Here is an 18,820-nt window from a genome sequence, read left to right as displayed (position 1 = left end):
AATATTTGCAATGCATGTATAAAGCCAGGGTCCTCAAATTCCAGGATTTAATGCCTAACGACCTGAGGTGGGTCTGATAATAAAAGTTTTACAGCAAACTAAATATGTGTGTCTTAACAGCCCATTACCCAAGCCCACTTAAAACATTTTAGGTGGATCAAAGCAAAGAAGTAGGCTGCAAATTTTGAAATATGTTCAATTCTATTCATATAAGTTGACAAGGTACAAAGATTGTTGTTCAGTCACTAAGTCATGTTTCATACTTGTGACCCCACGGGTTGCAGCTCGTCAGGCTTCCCTGTCCTTCCCTATCTCCTGCAGTTTGCTCAGACTCATGTCCATTGAGTCAGGGATAAGTGAGTCAGAAAGACTCACTCAAAGGTACCCTCTTCTTGACTGATCTTCTACTTCCAACACTGAGTCCGCCATTTCACCCTTTTGCCAACCTCTGATTTGGGACTTAGAGTCCCACTAGGAAAATATTTTGGAGCTCACCACTTTTCTGAGCGCTTTTTGCAAATCCTTGTTCCTCAGACTATAGACCAGGGGGTTCACCATGGGGATCACTACAGTGTAGAACACTGTGGCCACTCTGTCAATGCCCATGCTGTTGCCAGAGTGGGGCCGGCAATAAATGAAAAGGATTGTCCCTGTAAGACAGCGATGGCAGCGAGGTGGGAGGCACAGGTGGAAAAGGCTTTGCACCTTCCCTCTGCTGAGTGCATCCTCAGGATGGTGATGAGAATAAACAGGTAGGATGTGAGGATGACCACAATGGTGATAACCTCATTGAATGTGGCCACAATGTATAGCACCAATTGATTCACAATGACATCCGAGCAAGCAAGAGACAAGAGAGGGGGAAGATCACGAAAGAAATGGTTGATCACATTTGATCTGCAGGATGGGATCTGAAGAGCTAAACACAAGTGAATCACAGAACATAGAGTACCATTGAGATAGCAACAAGACACCAACTCTACGCAGAGATTTCGGGACATGGTGACCATGTAGAGCAGTGGGTCACAGATGGCCACAAAGTGGTCATAGGCCATCACTGCCAGCAGAATGACCTCAGTTACCCCAAATGTGCAAAACAGGTAGAATTGCACAGTGCATTCCAGGAAGGAAATGGCTTTGTCTTCTTTTAAGATGTTAGCTAGCATCTTTGGTGTGCTGATTGTGGAGTAACAGAAATCCACAAAGGACAAGCGGCTGAGGAAAAAGTACATGGGGAGGTGGAGTCCAGAGCTGACCTGAATGAGAGCAATCATGCCCAGGTTTCCCCAAACTGTGACTCCATAGATGGAAAGAAACAGCAGGAAGAGGAAGACTCTGAGCTCAGGGGCATCTGAGAATCCAAGGAGGATGAAGTCTGTCACAGCAGTGCAGTTTTCCTTGTCCATGTTCCTAATTTACTGGGTATGGAGTAAAATATTAATAGTCATTCCGCATTATATCATCCTTAATACAGTTTTGCCTCTCCTAAAAAAGACATGATAATGCATACTGTCCCATAAAGTTAGTGTAGTGATTTTGTTAATTACACTATACAATTCACTATTCAAATTCACTGCTTTAGATTTATCTGAAGTTCTAAAGAAAGAAAGACAAAGTTAGTCTCTCAGTCGTGTCTGAATCTTTGCCACGCCATGGACAGACTTTTCTGTCTATGGGATTCTCCAGGCAAGAATATTGGAGTGGGTTCCCATTCTCTTCTCCAGGGGATCTTCCCCACTCACAGATCTAAGCTGGGTCTCCCGCATTGCAGGCAGACCCTTTATCATCTGAGCCACCAGGAACAACAAAGATGTGAATATGAAATTAACAGAAATGGTTGCTGCCGCATTGCACTATTATTTATGAAAGCAAAACTTAGAAATATGGTGTAAATCTCAAAGAAATAATCCAAGTTATGGTATACATTTATATACAGGAATTCCCTGGTGGCTCAGATGGTAGAGAATCTGCCTGCAATGTGGGAGGTCCAGGTTCGATCCCTGAGTTGTGAAGATCCCCTGGAGGAGGGAATTGTCTACCCACTCCAGTGTTTTTGCCTAGAGAATTCTGCGAGCAGAGGCGCCTGGGGGTTACAGTCCATGGAGTTGCTAAGAGTTGTACACAATTGAGTGACTTGTTAGAGTTTCATATTTATACTATATAGCCATCATTTTTCATACATATATAAAAACTATGCAGCTTTTTGAAGAATTGTTAAGGACTTTACTAATGACCATGAAAAGTGGCAAGTGACAAATGCTAAGCTGTATTGCACAGATAAAATATTATATATGTACATAAATTTCATCATATATCCAATCATTACAACATCAGTAAAATGTAACTATTTTATAACAATTTGTTACAAAGAAAAAGTAATGGAGACTCTTGTTATGGGTTGCATTGGAGAAGGAAGGTGGGATTTTTTAAGGAAAAGATAAGGCATGTGATACATAGAAAATGCCATATAAGAACATGCTCATTTCCCCTCCTTCTGACCCTTGGTAATTTTAAATGCTTTAGAGGCATGAGTTGCTTTATCCTGGATGAAAGAGGCTCTGGACTAAAACTCAAAATGTCATTTGTAACAGGGATAAGAAACCTGCTATGGAGAGACACCTCTGTTCCTCTCATGTCTGCTTCAGAGGTTGTTCTCAGGTTTCTGTTCTTCCATGAACAGTTCTGGGACTTCACTGGTGGCTCAACAGTTAAGAATCTGCCTGCAATGCAGGAGACGTGAAGACACACGTCCAATTTCTGGGCCAGGAAAATCCCCTGGAGACGGAAATGGCAACCCACTTCAGTATTCTTGCCTGGGGAATCCCATGGACAAAGGGGCTTGGAGGGCTACTATCCATGGAGTCTCAAAAGGGTCGGACACAACTGAGCGACTAAACAACAGAAAAACAAACAGTCCTGAGGACCCCTCACTACCACTCTCAGCCTCTGAGTGGCTGTCAGGAGAATCTCCCTGCGGTCTTCCCCAGGTTCCCCGGAGGCAGTTAACGTGACAGAGGAGGAAGTGCAAAGGTGGGAGATATCAAGCATTCTTCCCAATTTGCTCACACTCACTCTCCTCTTACACTAATAGCTATTACAAGATATCTGGTTTTGCAGATTAAATTGCTATCATTTCTCTTTGAGATTGTTCCTCCAAAACTTTAAATACTTTCATAAAAGAGTGTCTGTAACATGGCATTTCTTAAAACACCCTCTAAGAGAGAACTTTTTGGGGTGTTAGTTCTAGAAGGTCTTGTAGGTCTTCACAGAACTGTTCAATTTCAGCTTCTTCAGCATTACTGGTCAGGGCATAGACTTGGATTACTGTGATATTGAATGGTTTGCCTTGAAAATGAACAGAGCATTCTGTCGTTTTTGAGATTGCATCCAAGTACTGCATTTCGCACTCTTGTTGACCATGATGGCTACTCCATTTCTTCTAAGGGATTCCTGCCCACAGTAGTAGATATAATGGTCATCTGAGTTAAATTCACCCATTCCATTCCATCTTAGTTCACTGATTCCTAGAATGTCAATATTCACTCTTGTCATCTCCTGTTTGACCACTTCCAACTTGCCTTGATTCATGGACCTAACTTTCAAGGGTCCTATGCAATATTGCTCTTTACAGCATCGAACCTTGCTTCTATCACCAGTCCCATCCACAACTGGGTGTTGCTTTTGCTTTGGCTCCATCCCTTCATTCTTTCTGGCGTTATTTCTCCACTGATCTCCAGTAGCATATTGGGCACCCACTGACCTGGGGCGTTCCTCTTTCAGTTTCCTATCTTTTCACACTTTTCATACCGTTCATGGGGTTCTCAAGGCAAGAATACTGAAGTGGTTTGCCATTGCCTTCTCCAGTGGACCACATTCTGTCATGTCTGGACATGGAACAACAGAGTGGTTCCAAATAGGAAAAGGAGTACCTGAAGGCTGTATACTGTCACCCTGTTTATTTGACTTATATGCAGAGTAAAGGTCTGTCTAGTCAAGGCTATGGTTTTTCCAGTGGTCACGTATGGATGTGAGAGTTGGACTATAAAGAAAGCTGAGCACAAAAGAATTGATGCTTTTGAACTGTGGTGTTGAAGACTCTTGAGAGTCCCTTGGACTGCAAGGAGATACCACCAGTCAATCCTAAAGGAGATCAGTCCTGAATATTCATTGGAAGGACTGATGTTGAAGCTGAAACTACAATACTTTGGCCACCTGATATAAAGAGCTGACTCATTTGAAAAGACCCTGAGGGATTGGGGGCAGGAGGAGAAGGGGACAACAGAGGATGAGATGGTTGGATGAAATCATCGACTCGATGGGCATGGGTTTGGGTGGACTCCGGGAGATGGTGATGGACAGGGAGGCCTGGCATGCTGCAGGTCATGGGATCCCAAAGAATCAGAAACAACTGAGTGACTGAACTGAACTAAGTACAGATGCTTAAAAATAAATCAGTACCACTGCTCTCCAATTCCCCTCAAATCAGAGTGTCCTCCTACCAACCAGCCTATGGGATAGACATTACTTCTTTTGTTTCTGAAGATGGTATGTGGCAAAATGATACAGACTCTAAGTTTTTATTTGTGTCTGTCTCTGGGACCCATATTCCTTAAGCTTCTGAAACCAATCATTGACCTCTATAGGCCCTCAGCAGAATATCAAGAAAACAACATCATCTTGGGACTCAAATAATTAATGAGTTTTATGAGATAAAAGAGGGGTAAAACTATCCTAAGTGGGTACATGTTATTATCAATACAATCAAACATGATTCACTCCAGAGGTCACGATGAACTGCAGACCACCGTAGGCTGCATGCTAACATTGCTCTGTTCACCAGGACCTACGTTGTCATTATGAAATATAATAGGACTTCTCAACTTTGCCTGTCATATACAGAATCTTCTTCCTTGAGGGCTTAGTGTCTGAAGTCACACCAGAGTTTTGCCAAATATCAGAGAAGGGTAAGAATATTGAGCTTCCTTTCCTGAGAATATTAGCTGATAACACACAGTTTGCATGTTCTGAATACAACTATTAACACCTTTGATTTTTATTAAAATAAATTAGATAAGTACAGTTATGTACCATTACTAATAAGAAACCAAGGCAAAGACAGCTGTCACTTGGACAAAATCATAAGTGGAATCCCTGATAGGAAGAGCCTGCATGCTACATTTGGGTTTCTGCCATCCAGGTAACCCTGTGCAGAAGAGCAGAGCTCCTGCATGGCTCTGAATGGCATCCCTCTTGCTCAGTGCAGAGACCATTTAATGTGTTTGTCTGAAGGATCTCTCCCAGGTCTGCTTCTTCTCTAACTATGTGAATGATGTCTCCCTAAGCCAACAGTGTTCAAAGGGTAGGCTGTGGTTTGTGTCTTTGGATATACAAAATGTTTCAAGAATTCCTTGAATATAATTAGTTACAGGTAATTGGTTTCCAATTCTTGACAATTTATATGGCCTTCGCTAAATTGATCCATCTGACAAGTTTCTGAGTTTGAGAAGTGTTTCTGTATCTTCTTTCTATCTAGCACTCTCACTATTCCTTTTCTGTCATTTTTTCAGAAGCAAAGAGTCCTCTTTTCCATTCACATAATACTCTGTGAACTACCTCAAGTAGAAACGCAAAATCAATTTTCCAAAACCTAAAACACAAGAACACTGTGGAATGTTAATTTCCAAGAAGCCTAAACTGTGCTTTAAAGGAGACTCTTCAAACCTATGGTTTGAATTCTTATTTCTCTCTGACACATAAATATAGATATAATTATATAATAATTATATATCTATATTTATGTTCATGGAAAATTATGACACTGGATGTGTTTTACCCAATACAGTGATGTTTTGAAATTAAATATTAATAGATTGTCATTAGTTTGAAATTCTTAATACACTCTAAACTTGTTTTCACAAAATGTATCATCTGAACAAGGCTGTATATTGTCAAATCTACATATTGTCACCTTGCTTATTTAACTTCTATGCAGAGTACATTATGAGAAAAGCTGGGCTGGATGGAGCACAAGCTGGAATCAAGATTGCCAGGAGAAATATCAATAATCTCAGATATGCAGTTGACACCACCCTTATGGCAGAAAGTGAAGAGGAACTAAAGAGCCTCTTGATGAAAGTGAAAGAGGAGAGTGAAAAAGTTAGCTTAAAGCTCAACATTCAGAAAACTAAGATCAAGGCATCTGGTCCCATCACTTCATGGCAAATAGACGGGGAAACAGTGGAAACAGTGGCTGACTTTATTTTTCTGGGCTCCAAAATCACTGCAGATGGGGATTGCAGCCATGAAATTAAAAGATGCTTACTCCTTGGAAGGAAAGTTATGACCAAGCTAGATAGCATATTCAAAAGCAGAGACATTACTTTGCCAACAAAGGTCCGTCTATTCAAGGCTATGGTTTTTCCAGTGGTCATGTATGGATGTGAGAGTTGGACTATAAAGAAAGCTGAGCACCGAAGAATTGGTGCTTTTGAAGTGTGGTGTTGGAGAAGACTCTTGAGAGTCCCTTGGACTGCAAAGTGATCCAACCAGTCCATCCTAAAGGAGATCAGTCCTGAGTGTTCATTGGTAGGACTGATGATGAAGCTGAAACTCCAATATTTTGACCACCTGATGCAAAGAGCTGACTCATTTGAAAAGACCCTGATGCTGGGAAAGATTGAGGGCAGGAGGAGTAGGGGACAACAGAGGATGAGATGGTTGGATGGCATCACCGACTCAATGGACATGGGTTTGGATGTACTCCAGGAGCTGGTGGTGGACAGGGAAGCCTGGCATGCTGCGGTTCATGGAGTCACAAAGAATCGGACATGACTGAGTGACTGAACTGAACTGAATGACAAAGACACAAAACCAAAATCTATAAAGCGCATCATCGGCAGTGACCCTTTATATGTCTGGGAAACACATTCACAGGAAAGATGATTTGCATATTTGTTTATCTTAACTTATAGACATGGCAGGTGTTTTAAATAATTGATTTAAATATAAAAATTTATTGACATTTATTTCATAGTCATTTGTCATAAATTGAGTAATATAAATATGCAGTTCTGTTTGATGAACTGTATTTAAACCACATAGTGAAAGTGAAAGTTAAGTCGCTCAGTTGTGTCCGATTCTTTGCGACCCCATGGACTGTAGTCTACCAGGTTCCACCGTCCATGGTATTTTCCAGGCAAGAATACTGGAATGGGTTGCCATTTCCTACTCCAGGAGATCTTCTTGAGCCAGGGATTGAACCCAGGTCTCCCGCATTGTAGGCAGATGCTTTACCATCTGAGCCACCAGGGAAGCTTCTATTTAAACCACATAAAACAACATTTTAGAAGAATTTTAGAAAGTTGGAATGACATCAACAATATGTTAAATTTTCCAACTTTCAAATTTCATTGTTTTAATCAAATTTATCCTATGTGGAAGAATAGCAGGCACGTTAATTGTTATATAATAAGCAGTACTTAATACTAAATACATAATGAGGATACATAAGTACTCATTCATTTATTCATTCATGTTTAAACATGTTTATTATAGACTTACCCAGAGATAAGAACTATTTTAGGTACTTCAGGAAGAAAGAAAGAATATTCCTTTGTCAAAAATTTATATTTAAGGGGGACAGTTTAATACATTAATCTCTTCAGTTCAGTTCAGTCGCTCAGTCGTGTCCGACTCTTTGAGACCCCATGAATCGCAGCACGCCAGGCCTCCCTGTCCATCACCATCTCCCGGAGTTCACCCAGATTCACATGCATTGAGTCAGTGATGCCATCCAGCCATCTCATCCTCGGTTGTCCCCTTCTCCTCCTGCCCACAATCCCTCCCAGCATCAGAGTCTTTTCCAATGAGTCGACTCTTCGCATGAGGTGGCCAAAGTACTGGAGTTTCAGCTTTAGCATCATTCCTTCCAAAGAAATCCCAGGGCTGATCTCCTTCACAATGGACTGGTTGGATCTCCTTGCAGTCCAAGGGACTCTCAAGAGTCTTCTCCAACACCACACTTCAAAAGCATCAATTCTTCGGTGCTCAGCCTTCTTCACAGTCCAACTCTCACATTCGTACATGACTACTGGAAAAACCATAGCCTTGACTAGATGGACCTTAGTTGGCAAAGTAATGTCTCTTTTAGTCCCCCTCAAAAATATTTTATATTAAAACATTGGTTTCTGCTTAGGAATGGTGTCTGTGAGTTGTGTTTTTGGGAGCAACTGGATGGCCTTACCCTATCCTAGGGCCCGTGTGCTTTGGGGGATTGTTTCATAAGTGTATTGAAAACACACAAAACATTAATTTCCCCTGACACACAACCATGACTCATTCACTCCCACACTATAGTTCTTCTCTTCATTGGACCTTAAGGAGACTTGAGTTTGACAAGGAGAATCGGACAGCTGAAGAAGCATCCATTGGCTCTGTCCCAGCATGTGACAGAACTGGTTACAGCTTGAAGATGTTTCCATGGCAAATGACAGTGTGTTGTATTATATAGCAAGAGGCGATTTCTCCAAGATGAGAAGCGAAACCTGCTAACTGTCAGGAGGAACGTCCACCTGGGTAGCCAGGGCGGTCCAGTTAGAGCCCAGTCAGGGTCCCAGTACGCATGTTACCCCACCCTGTGCCACGCTCCTCTGTTCGCAGTTTGGGCATATCAGTCACACGGATATCACAAAGGGGGTAAAATACACGAGGACAATAGTGCAGTAGCAAACTCAGCCATTTTAAAGGGCTGGTGGCTTTTTCTTGTTGTCCTTTGTTTTAAATTCTGTCTTGTTTTCTGTCCTATAATTTCCAAGGATGATGATAAAAGCTTTAGGTGGGCACCTTCTTGGAGGAAAAAATTCAGACCAAAGGATGTCCGTAGCTTAGCTTCTGGGTGTGCAGAGACTCTGCCCACAAACTTCCAGGTCCTGTCCCCTCTGCCCTCGCCCTCGGTGCAGCCAAAGAAGATGCAGCGGCACGGTATGTGACAGGTTGGGTGGCGTGTGAAGCCCTGGGCTAGAATGGTGATGAGCTGGAATGGCCTGCTTCCCAGGTTGCAGGGCTCTTTATTGCCATTGCATGCCCAAGGGTCAGCGCTCTACAGTGAACCCTAACATCTGCTTATAAACGTTTAACGGTCATGCTTTTTTTTTTTTCAAGTTCTTGTCTGATTGAATATTAGCATATTCTTCCAACTAATAAAACCGAGACACGTGTGTTCTCAGAGCATTAGACTGACACCCATGCTTGTAGAGATATGTATGTAGCTGGCAGCACTCAAGAGCTCTTTCGTAAAACAGTAGGGTTGCTCTCAGGCCACACCAGTTGTCCCTCAATGACTTTCCACACAGGGAGGATGGCTGAGTCCATTTTCAGTGACAGCAGCGTCCACCTTCCTGTCCTCCCCCCGTCTCACCGTCGTCGGTCCCTCACACACTGTCAGTTGATGGGGTGAAGGAAGAAGCTGAGGCCAGGAGAGGTCCTCCCCTGAGTTCGGCTGGGCCATGGCCTGGCAGTTGTCCTTTCAAACCCAGCTCTGGTTTTCCTTCTGACAGCCTCTCTGCCAGAGAACACTGCTAGTTCAGGCTGGGTGCTCAGGGCCACTGTGTCCCCACTTGGAAGCAAGATAGATGGCCAGACAGCCTGGCCCAGGGTCAGGCTCTGTGGCTCAGGAGATGCCTTGTGCCTGCCTCCCCCCCAGTGTCCCGTCCGTGACAGGGGTGTCTCAGTGGATGCTTTCACCATGGTTGGCTGTGCCCGCCACACTGGGGGTTCCCAGAGGGAGTGTGCACTCACCCTGTGGGAGCGGGGCCTGGAGGGTCTCTTTGGTGCCATTTTTTTCCTGTTATTAGCCCTTCCCATGAGTAGATTTATAAGCTTCGTTCTTACTTGCTCTCACAGAGCAAAGTATATTTAGGTAAAGCCTGTGCTAAGCTGGGCAATTTCAGTGAAGGGGCTTATGGGGAAGCTGCACTGTCTCTTTGCCAGAACTCAATAATATGCTTAACCAGGGGTTGGGGGGACCCAGTGACTCTCTCCTTTTTGAAATAGCATTTTTCTTCCAAGGAGCATGCAGCTCATTTTTACAAATCTTAACTGTAGCTTAGCTTTCAGTCAATTGAAGAGTCTAACTGCTTGCTCTTTTATTTTCCCTTCTCATTGTAAATCCAACATTTCCCTGTCAGATGCACATGGTGAGGTAGACATTAGAGTTTAGATAAATCAGAAACAATCCTAGAGAGAGGTGTTGGGAATATGATATATGGGAGAGGACCTTTTACAAACCGCGTGAGATAGGCAGGGCATAAACTGTGTGACTGGGTTGTTTTCATGGCTTTTGAAGTCGCAGGGCAGCAGGTGTCTGGGGCTCCTAGAATCAGAAGGGCTTGGACAGGTGGCCTGCTCCAGCAGCAGCCCCTGCTGTCTTTAGCCCTCTCTGAAACCCTGGCCAGAGACTCATCAGATGTGTTCCTGGTGGGCCCAGGGGAAGATGGAAAACGTTGAATTGGGAGCAGCGGGTTTCTGCTAGGGGGTTATGGAGATTTTTTAGTCAACTTGGAGTGGGGGTCGAGGCTGACCCATTGAGCCCTACAGCCTGTGTTGTGACGAGAAAACAAAGTCAGTGCTGACATTTCGGAGGGAGGCTGAGACTGAGTTTCCGCTTTTTTAGATCAGCCCCGTGCTCTGCCCTCCCTGAAGTGGCCTGGGGAGAGCGGCCCGGCCCCCAGGACAGCAGATCGCGGGGCTCCAGGCCCCCGGCGTCCGGCCGCTGACCCGCAAGTAGCCGGTCCCTCCCCATGTCCCATCTTACAGATCCAGTCCTGAGGGCTGGAAGAGAGGTGCAGCAGCCCTGTGAATCCGGAGGTCTAAGGAGAGACTGGCCGCTGCTCACCGGGAGTGGCTGTCCCCATGACGGCATCTCTGTCATCGAACGTGCCGTTGCTGCTCTAGTGTGACCGCCCCCCAACCGGTGGCAGGGACCCCCACGTGGCAGCCCCCGGGTTCGCTCTCTCAGGCTCCTCCACCCTCTAGAAGTTTCCCCAGACCCTCAGTAGGAGTGGGCACTGCTGCGGGTGTGAGTGTGTGTCCTCGTGCCCCGTGTGACGTTGCACGACTAACCGCATCCTGTGTTTGCATGCTTGTGGGAACAGGCAGCGTGGCGGGAACGCAGAGGCTGGATTCCGCTACAGTCAGGACTTGCTTCTACTGAGCTTTGGGGTGAGTACAGGCCGGCTTGGTCCCGCGGGGGCAAGGAGCCCACGCCCCGGGAGTGGAGGGTCAGTGGGTCTCCGGAGGTCAGCCCGGGAGAGCCCTCAGCAGCAGAGAACGTGACCCTGGTGCCCCGCTGCCGCCGGAGTGGTCAGAGCACAGCCGAGGCTGCATCACGTCCGTGCGCACGAGCGTCCCTCCGACAGCCGCAGTGCTGCTGGCCACGCCCTGCGTGCACGTTCTCGGAGGGAACAGTGCCCAGAGCGTCAGGGTTCACGAGGCTGCCCTGCCCTGGGCCTCTCCGTGCGGAGGCCAGCGTTTCACACGGAGGTGCATCGGCATCTGGGGATTGGCTACCGCTGAGGGGCCACCCTCCCTTGCAGGTGCTGCTCTGGGTGGTCCTCTCATGGGTCCGGCCCTGGGGCCCAGCCCTGCTTGAGCCGCTCTGAGGGCAGGAGGCTGTCTGCTCTGTCCTGTTCACGTCTCAGCTAGAAAGCTGGATTGGGTTTTGAGTTTTTTACCAGCAGCTTTTAGCTATATGTCAGAATAAAGTCAGCCACAGAGTTCTCTCCTTGATCTGCTTGGTCCTCCATGTTTCTCTGAATTCTCAAAGCAGCTGAAGCCCAGAATGGGTTGGGGGGTGGGTGTCTGCAGGCGCAGGGTGTCTGGCACGAGCCGCCATCCCAGGACTGACTCGTCTGTGTGTGTTTCCAGTTTACCTGCACTAATTCTCCAGATGATTATACAGCGTGCAGAATACAACAAAGACTACATTTTGAACTCGATGCAGTCTTTAATCTGTTAAGACTTGTTCTATGGACCTGAGATATTTTATTAAAGGGTTTTTAATTAGTGAAAAATTCATGAATACCATAGAGAAAATATTTTTGAATTTAATGTTTCTTATATTTATGCAAAATTTATATAATTATTTACTTTTTCTTGTATATTCAGGCTATAAGTATCCTTTCAGATCAATTCATGTTCTGATACCTGATTTTAGTCTTTCAAATGAATGTACTGTATTGCTCATTTATATAAATCCTATGAACAAATAAAGGGCTTTTGTAAATGATGCATTTGTTGTAGTTATTCTTGTTTAATTGTTAACTGTTAAACCATGAGAGAAGGGGTTTTCCTGCAATTGTAAAATCATCATGACACGGAGTGCCTTATTCTTCCAGAATGTAACCAAGCTCTCCAACAATCACTCTGAGATAAGCAAACTTAATTTCAACCAGTTGTTGTTGGATTTAACGACTGACCAAAACTGTACTTTTCCTAGCAAGAAATGTTTTTGTCTGCAGCGTGAGGCGATTTAAAAGTACTGGGTGTTAAATGTGAGCTTCTAATGAAATTTGGGCTGAAAGGATGACTAGAAGAAGACTATGAAAATCTCTCCAGTAACCTAGTCTCTGTGAACCCAGATCCCTCCTCTCTGGTGAGGCTCTTCGGGACCAATAGCGATGACCTGCACCCGCTGTGGAGCTGGTGTGTTGGACGGTGAAGGTGCCATGTCCCCTACAGACAGACAGTGTAGTGCAGCTCTGACAAAGGCCTTATTTTTATGTTAATCATGTTTTTACATCTGTTTGTAAACATGTTTAAAGAATAGACCTAGGCATACATTTTAGATTGTGATGACATGGCCATTTTGGATTGTATGAGTAGCAAATGTAACTTTTACTTTTCAGTGGCACATTAAAAAAGCCAGCAAGAGATGCATTTAGATCACGGTGCAATATTTATTATGCAGCTGGTATCTCGGTAGACGAGACAGCATGTCTCTTTACACCTTTAATTTACTTGTACAATTCATTATTACCATTCTGTTTTTCTATTAAGCTTTGTGAACTTCCTGAATATGTGACAAAGTACGTACAGTCTACTTTTGAATTATTTTTATCACAGTATTATTTATTGCTTTCAATAAAGTACTGAAGCAAAATTCCCCACTGCCAATAAAGAGTGCCGAGGGTAAGCTGTACTCTCACTGAGAACAGACCAGAGCTGGTAATGGGAGCCCATGTCATCACACGGACATTCTGTTAACAGAAACGGATGGATACAATGGAAAGGCCAGAAGGTGGAAGCATAGGTGTCCCCAAAGCTTGACCGACAGGGTGTTCATGCCCTTGGCTCCGGAGACAAGCGGCTCCATCACTTCAGCATCTGTGGGACAGGACCCCTCTGCTGCTGAGGCGCTGGCAGTGGGCCGAGGGTGGGAACAAAGTGCAGGTGTCGAGGCTCACCGTTGGTCCCAGGGCGGGGGTGCCAAGGGCAACCCTGACGCGGACCCGAATGATGCACTGGGGGTGTGCATGTGCACGCTTGTGTGTGGGAGCTTTTTATGTCATTTTAGTCAAGAGTCTTTATTATTCATATACATATAGAAACAAGAATGTAGCAGGGGAGGTGGGAGGGAGATTCAAGAGGGACGGGACATATGCACACCTATGGCTAATTCATGTTGATGTATGGCAGAAATCAACCAATATTGCACAGCAACTATGCTTCAGAAAAAAAGAACATAGCAAGGTGGTCAGGAAAGTATGAAAAAGATTTCTCATGGAGATTTATACTCAATTCCGTGTACATCTGGGAGCAGGCTGCCCACCATCATCAGGCCTTCCCCCCAGCATCAGGCCCACCCCCAGTGTCAGGCACTAGCCCTGCATTAGATGTTCCCCCCAGAATCAGGCCCTAGTCCAGCATCAGACCCTTTCCTGGCAACAGACCTTCTCCAAGCATCAGACCCTCCCCAACATCAGGCCTCCTCAGCATCAGACCCTAGTCCAGCATCAGGCCTTACCCCAGCATGAGAACGTAGTCCAGCATCAGACGTTCCCCCCAGCATCAGGCCTTAGTCCAACATCAGACATTCCCCCAGATTCAGACCCTCCCCCAGCATCAGGCCCTAGTCCAGCATCAGACGTTCCTCCAGCATCAGACCCTCCCCCAGCATCAGATCCTAGTCTAGCATCAGGCCCCACCCAGCATCAGACCCTCCCCCACCATCAGGCCCTAGTCTAACATCAGACATTCCCCCAGCATCAGACCCTCCCCCAGCATCAGACCCTAGTCCAGCATCAGACCCTCCCCCAGCATCAGGCCCTAGTCCAGCATCAGGTCCTAGTCCTGAATCAGGCCCTCCCCCACCCTCAGACCCTCTCCACCCTCCAGTATGAGGTGTGGCAGCCCCACTTGTCTCTGATGCTCCTGAACATACTCAGGCAGCCCCAGAGCAGCAGGACAATAGCTCTTGCAGGAGGTGCATCTTTAGGAATCACCTGCAGAGCAGCAGCAGCTGGGGTCTGTTTCAGGGCAAGGAGAGGCAAAGAAGAGGCACTTGTGCTGCAGGCAGCGGTGGGTGTGGGCACGTTCCCCAGCTCTGCTTCCTCCCCGTGGGGGCTTTGCTCTCCTGCTCTCTCATGGGTCCCAGGGCGGTGTCCTTCCAGATTCACGGTCTCCTTGATATCTCAAGCCCAAGTCCTGAGTCGCCTCCCAGTCCGGCGTGGCAGAGGGCTGGCAACACCCAAGCTCAAGGGCTGAAAGGATCCCAGGGGGACAGCCGGGCCCCAGCGGGTGGCAGGGCAGGGGATGAGGGTGGCCGCCCACAGAGGGCCCCGCAGCAGCACTGGAAGGAGAGCAGGGATGCCTTAGCTCACTTGGGGACGCTGCCCAGCCTGGCACTCAGAGATCTTCACGCCAGCAGCTCTGGGGACGCAGAAAGCCCGGTGAGAGACACCACGCCACCTGGGCCGTGTGGGTGGGCACTGCTGACCATGGCCTCGGTTTTCATTTCGGTTCCAGCTGTCCCTCCAAGGGCTGATGGGCTCCTCTTCCGAATGGCACAGATATTTTCTCTATGGGGGTGAACGCATCCCTGCTGGTTTCTGCCGGCACTGTTGTCGCTCGAGTGTTTCGTCTTTACAACCTGTGCTTGCTGCTCTTCCAGTTTAACTTAGGAGCAGCCCTATTTTCTGCATTTCCTAGTTGTCAGCGTTCCCTGGGGCTTTTCAGGTGGCGCTAGTGGTAAAGATCCTGCCTGCCAACGCAAGAGATGAGGAGAGATGTGGGTTCGATCCCTGGGTCGAGAAGATGCCCTGGAGGACGGCACGGCAACCCACTCCAGTATTCTTGCCCGGAGAATCCCATGGACAGAGGAGCTAGTGGGCTACAGTCCCTGGGGTCACAGAGTCAGACACGACTGAAGCAGTTTAGCACACACTCAGGTTTTAGTTCAGTCACTCAGTTGTGTCCGACTCTTTGCCACTCCATGGACGGCAGCACTCCAGGCTTTGCTGTAATTCACTACCTCCTGGAGTGTGCTCAAACTCATGTCCATCGAATCAGTGATGCCATAGAACCACCTCATTCCTGTTGCATCCACCAGAGAGGTGGCTGGGGCCCGGCAAAGTGCATGGTCCCACTGCGTGGATGTGAACCTGCCCTCACCACTGCCTAACCGTGTGACCATCACTGTCTCCTCCTCTGTAAATCGGGAGGGGGCAGCACCTGGTTGGTAAGGGGCACCCACAGCAGCTGGTATACAATCAATGCACCATCCATCTCAGCATTGTATTTATTAACAATAGGGATAGCATTGAATAATCTGCTCCTTTTTCTCTCTCCTCACTTAACTGTGCTCCAGACCACATCTGTTTTACTTACCCTGTAAATCCTACACCCAGCAAAAAGAAGACACTCAACAAATATCTGGCTGAAGAGGCAGGAACATACCCTGTCCTTAAGGAGATGAAGCCGAGCGAGATGGGGGCTTGATAATAACACTGTGTGATGAGGAGACTCCAGGAGGACCTGCGTGGCTGTGGACTGGGGTGGGGGGCATGGGCAGAACCCCTGATGAGCTCCTGGGGATGGGGAAAGGGGCAGGAAGGAGGGGTGCTGTTCCTTGTGGGGTGTCCACAGATTGTACCTCACTCCTCACTGATGAGCACTTAGGCCATTTCCAAACACTTGTCACTCTTCTGGAGGAAACAATCACTGCCCGGCTCCTGCTCAGTCAATTTCGTAGAATATGTTTCTCATTGGAGGATAAACATCTGCATTATTCATTCCATGCTCCGTTCATCCACCCATCCAGCCAGCCATCTGTTCATCCATCCATCCACTCACTAATCCATCCACCCATCCACTCTTAATTCATCCAGCTATCCACCCATCCACTCATCAACTGATCCGATCATCTTGGACCCTAAAGAAGACAGACGCCTCCTTCGCTCCTTCCCAAGAGGACACCCAGCGTGAGTGACAGGAGCCTCATGGGGACAGCGGGGGAAACACAGAAGGGACATGCCTGCAGGCCCTCCTCCCTCTGAATGGTGAAGCACCCACCTGGTCCTAACGCCTCCTTGCTGGTGTGTCCAGGCAGGCCCTTTTCCTTCTTTCCAAACAAATGACCGATGGGGGACTTGATGCCCTTCTTATTCGGGGCTTTCTGCAGCGAGTCCTGGCTGCTGTTGCTGTTGCTGGGGTTGCCCCCGGGGCCGTCCTGAGAGCCTGTTGAGCTTCGGGGAGAGAAAACGACCTTTAACTGGCATCTTTGTACAAACACACACCCCTCCACAAGACCTACTGATAGAACCAGCCACCCAGCAACACCAGCGCCTCAACCTTGCAGCAGAGAGTGGAGTCTCCTTCACCAACCACACTCCACATGAGCAATGCAGGCTCCCGGCCACAAATAACGTCCCCAGGAAGCTGAGCTTCTCTGACTGGAGCTCTCCTGCAAGGAGGGCTTCACTCCAGATGAGCTGGTGCAGAGGGTGCTCCAACCCTCCCTCAGGGTCGCTGCTCAGCAGGTGACAACGCTCCCAGAAAAGGCGAGCTCCTCAGTTCTGGGCAGTTCCCCCCACCTCCTGCAGGGTGACTGTCCTCAGCCGTGGCAGGAGAGCAACGGTCACTGTGCAGGGCTGCTGATAAGGTGACCACATGTGCCCTCCATCGACTGCTGCCTGGCTCACGACAGGAGCTCAGCAGGTGGGGGTCTGAATGAGGACAGTGTCAGTCACAGGAGGGGACAGACAGTCTCCTGAGAGGAGACCCCTGAGGAAAAGGGAGGGACCCTCAAGAACAAATCCGAGAGGCACGGAGGCATAACCATCAGGAACGCGCCCCAGGCCGAGCAGACCTCTAGCAAGAGCAGAAAGAAACCTTCCACAGGAGTCAATACATAGAGACAGATGCTTTCTAAAATCACTGAGGTCACTGAGCTCTTCTACCCCAGCACCTGAAGTTCAATACTAAACACAGGCACCGAATCCAGTGGGATTCCTTTACAATCATCCTTGCAACTCTTTCAAGACAAGAGGCGCAGGGCTCCTGAAACTGACGATGAGGTGAGCAGGCCCTTTACTTGCGGGCGTCCCTGACGTCCTCGTCGCTGGCTGTGTGCAGTGACCCCGTGTCCAGCCGGTCCAGCCGAAGGGACCGCAGCAAGGCGGAGGTTGAGGTTTCACTTTTGATGGTGGTCTTGTCATCTTCTACCTCTTCCTGTAAAGCTGGCAGCTGAGGGAGTGAGGTAAGTATAAAATCGGCTAACAATAGACTGTGTCGTAAAAGGCAATCACACAGGCTTTACATTATAACCAGAAACTTATTTGAAAATATATTAGCTATGCTATCCGCCAAGTACAAAAAAATACTTGTTCTAGCTTAATGCCATCTTAAAGGACTGTTTGTTCAAGAAAAGCGGGGCCGTGGAGCAGCGAGAGCACCCCACTGAGTGCAGAGACCCCGGACGGGAGCCTCCCTGCAGCTGGGCTCCACACTCCCTGGGATCCAGTGACCAGATGGCCCTGCCAGGCAGGACAGCAGAGCCATGCCGGCCCTGTGAACCCTGCATGGCATGAACTGCCCTGATAAAAGGACTGTGCTCATCGCCAGATGCTGCTCAGAAGCACCACTAGCAAGAGTAAGAAACCTCTCAGCAAAGCCGTCCAGACCTTTCTATTTGAAGGAGAAAAGGAAACAGCTTGTACCACCACCCAAGATCATTTGTAGTGATGATGAAGGTTACTGAACCCATGACAACAAGTGAAACACAGAAAAGGTACCTAATCCCTCCATGTGAACACCATGTGTCTGGCTTGTATTTCTCAGTAACATACAGACTGGGGGCTACACACTGAAGTGCTTACACCCAGTTTGAGTGTCATTTGCTCACTGTGGTTTACATAAAGCTCTCCTAGGTCTTCACTAAGAAATAATCTTGTATCAACCTAGAGGAGTGGGATGGGGAGGGAGATGGGAGGGAGGTTCGAAAGGGAAGGGATGTATGTGTACCTGTGGATGGTTCATGTTAAGGTTTGACAGAAAAGAACAAAATTCTGTAAAGCAATTATCCTTCAATTAAAAAATAAACTAATTAAAAAAAAAAAGATGATCTCGCCTGGACTCCCAGCTTTTCCGCTAGTCCTGGGTCTGAAGATAGGAAAGACAGTGGTGGCAACAGTTTGGGGAACAGATGAACCCCTTCAGGGTCCAGACAGGTCTCTCTAATACATTTGGGTGTGTGGTTAAGCAGGGGAAGTTTTAGGAAACATGCATGGCAAGTATTTTTATAAACAATGAGTGTGTTGTTTTAACC

The 18,820-nt window shown here is 47.2% G+C and overlaps 1 protein-coding gene across 1 annotated transcript; it reads right to left on the bottom strand.

The window, feature by feature from the left end:
- Positions 1–471: 471 nt before the first annotated feature.
- LOC128067436 (olfactory receptor 5L2-like) lies at positions 472–1,406 on the bottom strand. Its single transcript, XM_052660468.1, is given in 2 exon segments — positions 472–656; positions 659–1,406. Coding segments are annotated over 2 exon segments (933 nt in total).
- Positions 1,407–18,820: the final 17,414 nt, after the last annotated feature.

Source organism: Budorcas taxicolor, chromosome 22, assembly GCF_023091745.1.
Source record: "Budorcas taxicolor isolate Tak-1 chromosome 22, Takin1.1, whole genome shotgun sequence".
In the NCBI taxonomy this organism is placed as follows: Eukaryota; Metazoa; Chordata; class Mammalia; order Artiodactyla; family Bovidae; genus Budorcas; species Budorcas taxicolor.
Note: the sequence above shows the minus strand (reverse complement) of the source record. Positions and strands in the feature narration are given on the sequence as shown.